The sequence below is a fragment of the Photinus pyralis genome, unplaced genomic scaffold (genome assembly GCF_008802855.1).
Source record: "Photinus pyralis isolate 1611_PpyrPB1 unplaced genomic scaffold, Ppyr1.3 Ppyr1.4_unclustered_Scaffold4453, whole genome shotgun sequence".
In the NCBI taxonomy this organism is placed as follows: domain Eukaryota; kingdom Metazoa; phylum Arthropoda; class Insecta; order Coleoptera; family Lampyridae; genus Photinus; species Photinus pyralis.
Window position 1 is genome coordinate 1 of NW_022171588.1, and position 12424 is coordinate 12424.

At 34.9% G+C, this 12424-nt stretch overlaps 2 protein-coding genes across 2 annotated transcripts; one reads left to right on the forward strand and one right to left on the reverse strand.

Annotated features, from left to right (window-relative positions):
• Positions 1-95: 95 nt before the first annotated feature.
• LOC116182259 (splicing factor 1-like) lies at positions 96-11935 on the forward strand (the record flags this gene model as incomplete). The annotated part of the gene is given in 6 exon segments (XM_031502780.1): positions 96-847; positions 2111-2263; positions 5843-5952; positions 6001-6167; positions 6215-6373; positions 11076-11935. Coding segments are annotated over 6 exon segments (1350 nt in total). The 3' UTR covers positions 11724-11935.
• On the reverse strand, positions 6368-7567 carry LOC116182260. Its single transcript, XM_031502781.1, has 4 exons — positions 7026-7567; positions 6877-6976; positions 6737-6827; positions 6368-6687 (listed from the first exon to the last, which is right to left on the reverse strand). The coding sequence occupies exons 1-4, from the start codon at positions 7322-7324 to the stop codon at positions 6413-6415; spliced, it is 765 nt and encodes a 254-aa protein (XP_031358641.1). The 5' UTR covers positions 7325-7567; the 3' UTR covers positions 6368-6412.
• Positions 11936-12424: the final 489 nt, after the last annotated feature.

Sequence of the window (12424 nt, forward strand, 5' to 3'; positions counted from 1 at the left end):
CTGGGATTCGAACTCAGAATCTTTGTAGCCAAAGTTGAAGACCTTTTTATGTTGAATTCAATTATGTATATCACTTTACGGTTTGATTATGGTTTTTTTTTTTTTTGGGCTTAATTAACAAAATTCCTATTAATTATAAATAATTAGCCAGGAAAATAAATTATATTATCAACCTAATTGGTCAAACTGCATCAGCGATTATTGCATGCTACAAAATAACAGTTATCCATGTTGGTACACTCATTTCGCTCTCTGTTAATAGTCATCATTTTTAAATTGTCATTATAGTTGCTGGACTACAAGAATTTCGTCAATAGTTTATCCAAAACAAATTGCAACGAGCAAATCCTTCACTCTAATGGGGAAACTTAATCTTTAAAGTGTCTTGTTTATGAGTAGGTTTTTTCATCTTTTTGATTTTAGTTTTCTCGAGTTCCCTTTGTACAGTGTACTCCAAATCGAGGAGTAACATACACATGCTAATGGACGGTATGGTAGATTATTCTATGATTAAATAGAATATTCTGATTATCATGTATAACAAACAACAAAAAGTAATGTGTTTAACAGTGCTTTAGTATGTGAATTTTGCATTTTTATTGCATGACATGTTAGCCACGGCAAAAGTAACTTCTTCACTTTTACGGAAGAATAGAAATTCGATTTTTTTCAATTTATTGGTATTGTATGATATAATTAATTGTGAAATATTTTGAATATGCGATTTCTAACATATGGGCGTTTGCCCTATCCTAACCCGTTTCATTACAGTTCAACTCCAGATAGAGGAAGTCAGCCGAAAACTTCGTTCAGGCGACCTAGGGATCTCACCGAATCCTGAAGAAAGGTGCAGTTCCTTTGCTTGCTTGCCAGACAGCTGAACATCACCAGTGGTTTGGCATCTATAAAACAGTCACAAGCATTTTAATTATTATTAAACATAAGATTTAGTAATAAGACTGTTTAAAAATTGGGCAAATAATCATGATATCACTTGATTCTGCATTAAAGAAGGCTCTCACATTTTAATATCGTCGCCAGAAGTGATGTTGCGTCATAACTCACAAGCATAGACATTTTGGATACCTAGGCATCACTCGTGTGATGACCATATTAATTCATTTGGTTTGCTTAAAATTTACAATCTGGTCATTTCAACAATGATCAAAATGTGAACCCTCTGTTCAGAAGAGTTGTTGGCGGTTTAGTCCGTTTGAAATTTATCATCATATAAGGAATGTCAGTCCTGTTTTCTAAATTAATAGCAAGACAATCTAAAAGTGTGCACGGGCAACACTGTCATTTTCTTTTATGTAATCTTTGTATATTCTTCTTTATCACGTTTGCCAATGCCATCTAGCTACATTATAAAAAGAACTATATAAGTACCTACGTACTTTAACTCTTCATACTCGGAGAGTGAGTTAGGGTTACTTATTCCTTTGTATGAAGTCTCCACGGGGTACAAGTCATTTTTATTAAGAACGCTACAGTTGTGCAATGATTATTTGCCTTTAATCTGATTAACAGGGCGTTAGTATTCTTAAGTTGAATAAATTTGACGTGTGTGTCTAAAATTTACCTATGTTGTAACAAATGTAACGCAACCTGTTAATTAATTTAAAAAGACCCATTTGCTTTTGTTACTTAATTTTACTACACAAAACAATTTCTAAAGGTTTCAAAAAAATGTTTGTTGATACGTTTTCAGGTATCTTCATAAATTTACGATTTTAGAAATTGGTTTTTAGTATAAGTGTCAATATCAAATTACAAACTATTTCATTTCAGCATAAAAAAATAATAATCAATCAACTTTTTATTACAGCTCATAACTACATAATTAATTTTCTTCTATAGCTTGCGGTTAAAAAATTGATCATTTTAAGAAATAATCCTTTCAGGAGGATTTCTCAAAAAAATTGAAAACCATATTTAGAAATTAGTTGCTAGTTGTACAAAATTAATTTTTGATTTTTTAGAAATTCCTAATGCTACATCACAGTTAATCAAATTTATTAACTACATAGCGTTCATTTTGATAAGTGTAGTGGTGAAGCATAGGAAATGTTGTTCAATTGTTATTAGTGTGTTCCTTCTGTTTGTGCAGATCACCTTCTCCAGAGCCTATATACAGTAGCGATGGGAAACGTTTGAATACAAGAGAGTTTCGAACAAGACGGCGACTTGAAGAGGAGCGTCACAATTTGGTTTTACGAATGCAGACAATTAATCCAGAATTTAAACCACCTGTTGATTATAAGTATGTATATGCTATATATATATTTGCTGGGTGGACATTTTGTGTTTGACTGTTTGGTGGCATTTTGGGGATGGCGCGATCAAAATTTGTAACTATACCTTTTTTGCATGATGCAACCCAACAAACGAAGAAAAATTGACAGGTCTTCATTTTTTTGGTCATCATTTTTAGCGCATTTCCACAAAAATTAAAAAAATGTGCTATTGTGGCCAATTTGCCCGTCCTGTCGCTACTAGTTCTTTATCTTAAGAGCTATTGTTCTACTTTTTCCGCGATTTGGTTCGTTATGATGTCAAGGCTTGCATCAAGAAAGGAATTTTTTCTGTTTCGCTTAAGAAAAAATCTATTTTTTTCGTATACCATAATTTTACACCTTTGCCATTTATCCTCGAGATCGTTTATAATGTTGTATCGCCGTCTGTCTGTCCGGGTCCAGTTATGCATGATGAACTTTTGTATTTGCGCAATCCAATTTTCTTATTTGTTAAGATATTTAAATGAAATTTTGTATGTAGGGTAGGATCACGAACTTATAAATTAAGATAGACTTCTAATGCTGAATTAACAAATGACACCTACATGGAGGCCGCCATGATGTGCACTCACTTGGCGCGAAATTCAAATCAACTAATAAACAAGCATTAACCCAACATTAACCTCACGTTTTCTAAATACATTATTGTGACACATGTCATTTTCCAAGGCTGCAATAGTCTCAAAACTGGAGCACTAGGAAAATTCCCCTAGGAAATAACTAAAATGTGCACATCATGGCGGCGCCCATGCTAGGGCCATTTTTCTACCCCTATGCAACTGTTTGATCAGCAGTCCATCTTAATTTATAAGTCGTGGGTAGGATTCTTCTTATAAACTGAAATTGAGTACCACGTCAAAAATGGATTGCAGATATGCATCTTTACAAGTGGGAAATGAATGCAAGGGAAAATGCGCTTTTTGTAAATCGTTTACGATTACTTTTTTGACTTGACAGTAAATGAACCTGGAATACGGCGATACTGTGTAATTTTCCGAGTTTCCACCGAATCCCATGAAAATTTGGACTTAGGTTCTACTTACCCTCCACTTCAAAGTTGAACTTGAGCCCAAGGTTGCTTTTTATTTTTTAGGGGAAAAAACTACCCCCTATTAGAAAAAAATCGTATAATTGTAAATTAAAGCGGATAATTGATTCAAATCATCTTACTTAATTATACAGTAACATTAAATTTAGATTTCTTTGCTATTTTTATTTTTTACCACATAAAATTTCTACCCTTATAAAAAACAACCCTTGCGAAGAAATGAAAGTATGTCTGTGCCTTAATAGCATATTGTGTGTATCTTACAATGCTAACTACACGCGTTTTGATGTATCTATGTGATTGGTTTTTTACTCATAAATCGGTTAGGTAATTTTTAAGCTACGAAGTGCTTTAAAAAACCATTTTGTAGGTTTTTTTAAAAGCTATAAGATTATTCAAATTAAGTGTATGCAAACTTTGAACAGCCATATCTTAACCAATTTTTGTTTTACAGAAAAACAAAAAAAGTGTTCAGAAAAGCAAAAGCTACATTTTTTATTCTTGTAAATTTCTTGTAAGTGCTTCATTTTTTGGTTATTTCACGTTGAAGTACTCGATTTGGAATTTGACGAATGAGAACCTACTTTTCATGAGCTACAACTTTGCTTCTACTGAGTCTACAGACTTCATATATAAACCATTTTGTTTGTTTTTTTATGAGCTATATTTTTGCTAAGAATACTTTTTTCGATACAATACTTACTTTTAGAGTTATTTGCGAAAAACAGTCTGAAAACGTTTTTTCAAAAAAATTGTTTTTTTCCTCGAGATATAATCAAGTCACCAAGGTCAATTTAATAGAAAATGTAACTTTATAGTTTTCTGGCCAGGTTTTAATTATACTGAATGAAAAGAAATTACCATTCGGACTTAAAATGACTTCAGATTAAAAAAAATACCTTTCGGCTCTGATGACCCAATTTTTGTTTACATTCTTCAAATAACATTTAAATACTCCAGAAGCATTTAAATACATTCCAAAAGTATTTCAATACTAAATACTTCTAAAAGTATTTGCGCTTTCAAATACAATATTAAGAAAAGTATTTAAAAACTCCAAACATAATCAGCTCTTACTGTGCATTAGGCATATAGGATGTAAGACTGTCAAAGACGTTTTTTTTTAAATATCTGGTTTGAGTTAGTAAGCTGTTCTGTCAATAATTTGGCACCTGATTTTATTTGAAGCCGTTTTAAAATGCGTTTTAAAATGAGTCTGAATATTAGTTTCGCTGTCACCTGAGATAGGTTTGTTTCATTTTTATACTCGAAATAGTTTACGAAATAATTTTTTAAAAAACCAATTACCGCGTTTTTTTACAACAAAGATGCAGTGAAGATATACGTTTTCTGGCCACAACAGTGGATGTTTGGGGGGGAGGGGGTATGATAACGATTTGGTTCCATAGACAGAAAAATTTCACGAAGTTATAAGCATGGCCATGTTTGTAGTTTTATTTAGCTTTATTTCACTTCTTATGCTGGTAATTTTTTATTGAGGATGTATTAAATTATATGGAATTTTTAACACTTGCCTTTAAGCTCGAATTTCGATAAAGTAATTAATGTATTCACATAAGAGGTTATCTATTTGATAAATTGACTGAAACAAAAAAAACTGGCCCCTTAGTTTATTTATATGACAAAAGAGATTTAAGTTATGCGTTGTATCGTTTCTCATACTAAAAATTATATTGTGACATGATAATTTTTTGTAATATCAGAAACGACACCAAAATGTACAGGATCATACTGTCTTTAAATCTCATTACAGTTTATTAATACAGTAGTCTCTCTAATAGTCCGGCGCACTTTGACGGGCGTGGTGTGGGTTTCAAATTTAGACACGTTATTATTTATTAAAACTGGGTTTATTTTTCATTTTTTTAATTTGGTACTACACTATAGAAATATTATTTCTTAGAGATAATTTTTTAATGTGTCATTTTTTATTCTAAAATACCTTTGATTAGTTGTTTTGGTACAATGAAACACTTGTTTTGTGCGTTTTAAATGTTCATCAACTTCCAGTAATCCGGTCCGATGTCTGCCGGATTACTGAGAGTCTACTGTATAGAGAAAGAGGAATGCAAAAATTAACTGCAACCACTGCAGCATTTCTCATTCCTATCGCAAGATTTGTTACAATTGCAATAAAAAAAACATATCCCCGTTTCAAAACTTCACCATTGGCCAGCAAAAGCCCAAAGATGGAAAAACTTGGTCATTATCAGAGTGTACTCGGCCTGGATATTTGCCTACTTGTTCCTTTTAATGTGCTAAGTTGGAAACGCACAGATGTTTTCATTTCATTTTGTTGCTGGCACGAATGAGTGGATAGATAAGCTCCAAAAGTCAGACAGGCTTCAACTCTTCGAACTGGATTTCTTATATAATTGTGTCTCTTAAAAGATTTATGGCTATTTGATACTGGGGTACTTTGTTGTATATGAACTTTTAGTGTAAAAAGGTTTATTGTGGTTATTCTTGCTTCTAGTCGGCCGCCTGTAATCAGGGTGAGTGATAAAGTTATGATTCCCCAAGAAGAGCATCCCGAAATCAACTTTGTCGGATTGTTAATTGGACCAAGAGGAAATACTTTAAAAAGTGAGGGTCATCTATTCATCTACAAACTTTAATATCGACATCTTTTAGCAATGGAAAAAGAAACTGGTGCGAAGATCATCATACGTGGTAAAGGTAGTGTCAAGGAGGGGAAAGTGGGCCGCAAGGACGGACAACCATTACCGGGAGAAGACGAACCATTGCATGCCTACATCACAGCTACCAATCCAGAGAACGTGAAGAAAGCTGTAGAAAAGGTAACATTCATTTTTATTCTTCGAATTGTACTAAAATCGATTTGTAGATTAAGGAAGTCATTCGTCAAGGCGTTGAAGTACCCGAGAGCCAGAACGACTTACGTCGTATGCAGTTACGAGAGTTGGCACAATTGAATGGAACATTGCGCGAAAATGAAGGTTTAAGGTGCAATAATTGCGGTGCAACTGATCACAAATCGTGGCTGGTATGTTTTTATAAAAGTTTTATTTTGTACAAAGTATTTTTAAACCGATTCGTCTTCATCTTGCGCTTCTTGTACTAAAGCTATAAATTTTCGTTTGAGACACTTTATAACTTTAGGACTTTGTATTTGTCTGATTTCCGAAGAGATGTATTTTAAAAATTCGTCTATTCCGTCGGACTCCCTAAATTGATTTGTATTTGTGTAATGATCCAGCTGTTCTACAAGTGACGGATTGTTATCCATAAGAAAAGGGTTGGTTATCATTGTATTGTCGGAATTGGTATTCGTATCTTCACTTTCCGATTGTGCAGAATCTAAAATGATTTATTATTATCTGCGAGTTAATTCTTATTAAATGCGTACATGTTGCTGGATATTCAAGTCCTGGTTCAATTTTCTCTTTTTTCCTAACTCTTTTGTATCTATCGCCATTAAAATATTTAATGTACGACTCCTAAAAAAAGATTCGTAAAGTAATGGCAGAACTATCAGATACTACTTACCTCAGACACCTCATGATTGTGGAAGTTGTTTAGCGATTTAACAAAAAGCTTCTCTCCATCCGGAGTTGCTGTTAAATAAAAGTTGGCTTCGCATTCTTCCCTGTAAGTAAATTTATTAACTGTGCGCTTTTAATTTAGTGGGACATTACAAAGACTTATTCTTTCTTCTAAAGACTCGTCCGCCTTGAACGCAAGAATATTTCAGTTGATAATACTTAATGTTCGGATTAATGTATCTGTCGGTTTTCTTTTTTGCTCCTTCTACTGTTCGGCAGTCTCTTTTCCAAAACTGTAAGTAATGCCGATGGGCCGATTCCTTTAGTAACTGATCGAATTCCTCATAAGTCTCAAACTCGTCATTCAGGTTTATTCCCAAAGGTATATTAATTAATTGTTTGTGTATTATTGAATTAGGGGTGTCTTCTAATCGAAATTCGTCCATTGTCATTTGAAATTCCCTCCACAAATATGGCCGAGGTTCGCGTGCGCATCCACGCCAAATTGTTCAGATCCGTTACGATTTTAATCAATCAAGTTCACAAATCGGCGATTAATTTATTATTACGACCGTGTTAAGTCAATTTTAGGAAAACTGGAGACAATTTTACGACACTTTGTAATAAAATAAACGCGAAGTTCATTGATCTGAATCTGACGGTTTAGGACGACGCATTTCATTACGCCGGCGTACGGTAACTGTAACGGTATCGTCATTTCCCGACTCTCGTCTTTCTTTTTTAATGGTCAGGGTCGTATTCTAATTCTATGGAAAAAATTCGACTAGCCGTCAAATGCGATTCTTCTTGTGTTAAACTTTGACACGAATTAAAAATCGTCTTTACAGAACGGGGTATTTTTTCGTGCTACCACGTATCGTTATCTATTGTCACATCGCGATAAAAATGTTGAAAAGTGTTTTTGGGCGAATCTGGCGCCTTTGTGGTTGATTTTAACGATGAATTATTTTCCTAAAATCTATTAATACCTGTTGCTCGGTATTTACTATGCAATCGTTATCCTCATTTCTTAAATACAGTTACATAGCAAGCAGGCCCGCTTTTAACGTACGAAATTTCGCTTTTTAAAGCTCTGCCATCTGTCGTTCCGGTCAAATTTTTCGGAGGCAACCCTTTATCATAGTATTCGCCATGAAATAGCGATTATTGTGTTACAGGATTTATTTATTTATTATCCCTCTCTTGTTCTGGGCTCTCACCTCAACAGGCTTGCGTCCAATTACAGAGTGACCCGCATAATGCTTTTTAGAGGTGCCCCTGTAGAAGGTCTTAAGTTGTTCTTAAACTACTCCGTTATTTACCTTACGAATTAGGAAAACTGCAGGAAAACCTAATTCGGAGTAGCCGGCAGAATACTCGAAACTGGTCTATGGCAATTCCCATCTCTGCTACAAATGAAAAATTCACCTCAACATTTAAACAGATCGGTGTAAATTACTAGTTTCGTTTTATACTTACATATTTTCAATTGTTATAAAACTTGTTCCTTAAACAATATGTTTAAAAAATGTCATTTTTGATTTTAATTAATCAGGTCCACGGTCGTATACACAGGTCTGGAAACTCGAGCCTGTTTCCTATGTGAGAAGTGAGTTCGCTACGCGCCAAAGTCGTCACGTACGGCGCATGAGTCGAGGAATGTTCTCTGCCAATTGTCATGGCTGATTTGCAAACAAACGCTCCTTTAAGAAAATATGATGAAACCGTGCATTGTGCCGAAATTCAAAACGGGGTACAGAAGTGTTAAACCTCGTGTTAAACAAAAAACTTCTGTTGTGCCGAGAGATGCGGAAATGCGTAAAAAGTGAATACTTACGATTCCGGAATGTGTTTTAACGATGTTTTTTTACGTTTTTCTATCGATTTTAACGGCGTGTGTTGAATCGGATAGAGAATAATTCGAAGCCAATTTTCGCCATTGAATGTACCGGGTGACCCAATAAGACTGTTCCTCGACCATATCTCGAGAACCGTTCGTCATATGACTTAGGGGTAAAAAAATTTATTGAGTAGGTCGAGGGGAAATATTTTCAAGTTCGAAAAATGACCAACAGAGGGCGTAACTGCCATCTTCAATTTTAAAATTGCATTTTCTTTAAATTTCGCATAATAAACTAAACATTGTTTTTTCACATTTTTAAAGAAAACCAGTTTATCTATCATTTTCATAAAAACAAAAACTCTGGTGTGCAGCGTTCAATTCACCTACTTTAACTTCTAACCGATTGACCGATTTTAACAAATTTTGTATGATTGACAAGAGCATTCCTTGGGCAATAAGAATCAACCAAAATATAGTTAATTTAGTTGAATCCTTTTCCGCCAGGGGGCTAGTTTTGACACTATGACCCAAAATCCTAAAAAAATCAAATGGAATGATACGACTATTTCTTTATGAAAAGTAGCCAAATAACATCCAAAGAGGCCAGTGAAAACCGTTTTTCAAAATCGCGTTCCTAACCTCAAATATTGGGAAAATGAGATTAATTAATTAATTAATAAAAATGCCTAAATTGTATCTTAAATTTACTTTTTACGTATCTCGGGTATTTGTCGATGGCAGTTACGCCCTCTGTTGGTCATTTTTCGAACTTGAAAATATTTTCCAGCGATTCTTCATGACCGATTTACCCAATAATTCTTTTACCCCTTAAGTCATATGATGAACGGTTCTCGAGATATGGCCGAGGAACAGTCTTATTGGGTCATGCGGTACCTATCCAATAGATTATAATGAAAAAACCTAAGTTTTTAAAGCTAAAACCTTTCCCGTCGCCTCTAACTCCGCCTACAGTTAGAGGCGACTCAGCCGCATATCTAGTCGTATAATTTAAGTCATCTGTAGTATGTTTTCCATTGTGACATCGTCCCTTTTAATTAAAATAATTAATACAAAAGGTTGTCGCATAGATTTAATGAACGTATGGTAAAAACCGCACGCGCTCTAGTTCGAACCCGCGACATCGCGGTCGTAAGTGATTTACGTACGCATATACCCTCTTTGGGTATGATATGACGCCTTTAAGCTTAATCCTGAGAACATACTTCGATCCATGCGCCACCTCGTAGCTGAGCGAGGGACTATGAGTCTTGGTCAACGCAAAATCGCCTTTGTATTTCGCAAGCTGCGCAACGTTTCAATCCCGTATTGGGACCGGTGCGTGTCAGTTCCATTTTCAACTTTGCAAAACAAAAAGGCGATGTTGCGTTGCCGAAGACCAAAACAGTAGTTTCCTGCAACATTCATTGCTAAAAGACCCAATTTTGTTTTTTTAAATTTTTTCATGATGTGAAGTTAACAAATATTTAAATTACGGCAAAAGCGCAGTCGACGTTGATAATGACCCCATTGTTGGTGCTTGTTCAAGAAAGACTCCTTGATCCATCTTTTTATTATTGTACACAAATTATACAATATTATAATACAACAAATTAATACACTCGACTCAACACGTATAAGGTCTCAACAAATTGTCAAAATATATTAGCTCAAAAAATTTTGTTTAAACGGTCGGAAATGGACTGTTCCCACATCCATGGGCACTTGTTTTTGGAGATCGTGAATATGTTATCAGAATTTCCAAAGCAAACTAAATGTTTGAATGAATTTGTTTTAAATGATAAATCTGCGTCTGCTATGAAAACAGTAACTTGATTATTGATGTCAAAGTAGGGTTAGTTACAGTGACTTTATAGACAGTGGCGACAAAGACAAGGAGCCCAGCCGCAATGTTGCATCAAAAATTCAAATTAGTAGGCAGCACACAATACACACAAAGTTTTTCTATATAAAAGTTGTTTAACATTTTATTTCCCATAATAAGGCAGCATTCAGATGTTTTTCATTAGGCTCATTTTATAGAGATTTTTTGTCTCTTTTCAATGATATAACATGTTAGTACCCTTATTCAAAAATTCAAAAATAAGTACTCTTCAAATCTGCAATAAAATATGGACTGTTCCATTTAAAAAATAAGTTTGATACGCCACTGGTGACCAGAAATTTTTTAAACATAATTTTGCTCCAAGATTTGTTCGGTATTTTTGTCACCTACTAAACTTGGTCTAAGAGTATTCTGAAATATAATTCAGTAATTATGTATCCTAAGGTAGAGAAATATTTAATGTTGGAAGTTAATTGTATTAATCACATTGGGAATTAACAAATTTTTCTATTTTTAGTGTCCAGATAAGCCCAATGTGACCAACAATATAGTGTGCTCCAGTTGTGGTGCTGCAGGACATATTGCCAGAGATTGTAGACAAAAGAGACCGGGTCAAGGCGGCCCACCAGTTACAGGAGATAAAGCAAAAATAGATGAAGAATACATGTCACTGATGGCAGAATTAGGTGAAGGTCCTCCACCACAAACAACTACGAGCAGTACCACTTCAACTACGACAAGAAAAATAACAACCGGTATAAATCTGTTTGAACAGCAAATGCAACCGAGACCCCTCATGCCACCCCCTCCTACTATCCAATCACATATCCTACATTCCACCATTAATGGAATGAGTGCTGCCCCATGGGCTACAGCCGCTAACTTAACCTGGCAGCCGGGACCTCCTGGTATAATGCCACCCCCTCCGCCACCTGGTGCATCGAGTCCTCCTCAGATAGGAATGAGTTGGATGGCTACAAATAATCAGCCTCCACCTCCTGGCGCTTCAACCGCTACTACTACTGTTACTTCAATGCAACAGTGGCAAAGCACTCAGTTTGTTTGGCCACCGGCACCTCCCAGCGCTAGCTTAGCGCCACCGCCTCCACCAGGAATAGACATGAGCAGCTTGTTGTCTGCCCCTCCACCACCGCCTCCATCTTAAACTGTGTACAAGTGTGCATATTTTCATATTGCAGTTTCTATTAAGTAAGAAATTAATTCTTAATAATGGGTAAAATGTAGTTACATGATTTTGTAATTTTAATTGTAGGATGTATTACGAGAAAAATTAATATGTAAGCATTGATGTTGATAATTTTGAATGTGGATGTATATACATAGGAATCTATGTAACAATAAAATACAATAGTGGTATACCAGAAAAGTATTGCATTTACTGTATCAAACCTCCCAAAATTGTCAGTGTTACTGACAGGTTTGGCCCATTACACTTTAAAATTTGTAATGATAATTTTAGCCACAAAAAACAATTACTTGTGAGTTTAATTACATTCTGCAAGGATAGTGGAGAACGGAGGTCGGAAGCATTGCTATCATTGTCATCTATTTTTTTTATTGACAATTCAACTCATGTATAAAAAATCGCATAAGCCGCAGTGCAATTGTCACTTTGACGGCGGCAAAAGTTACCTGCAACTTTTCCAGCGACAAATGCACTAGTGGTTTTTTCACTTATTCATTTTCGAACCAAATATCGTATTATCCTGTCCCATATGACTAGATGACGTCTGTCAATAATTGATTAGTTTGGTGAATTTCTTGTTCGTTAAATTGTCCTGCCGAATTACACTCGAGGTTTGTATTTAAACCGAGTAAATTTGTGTTGTTGCAATTCAAATCTGT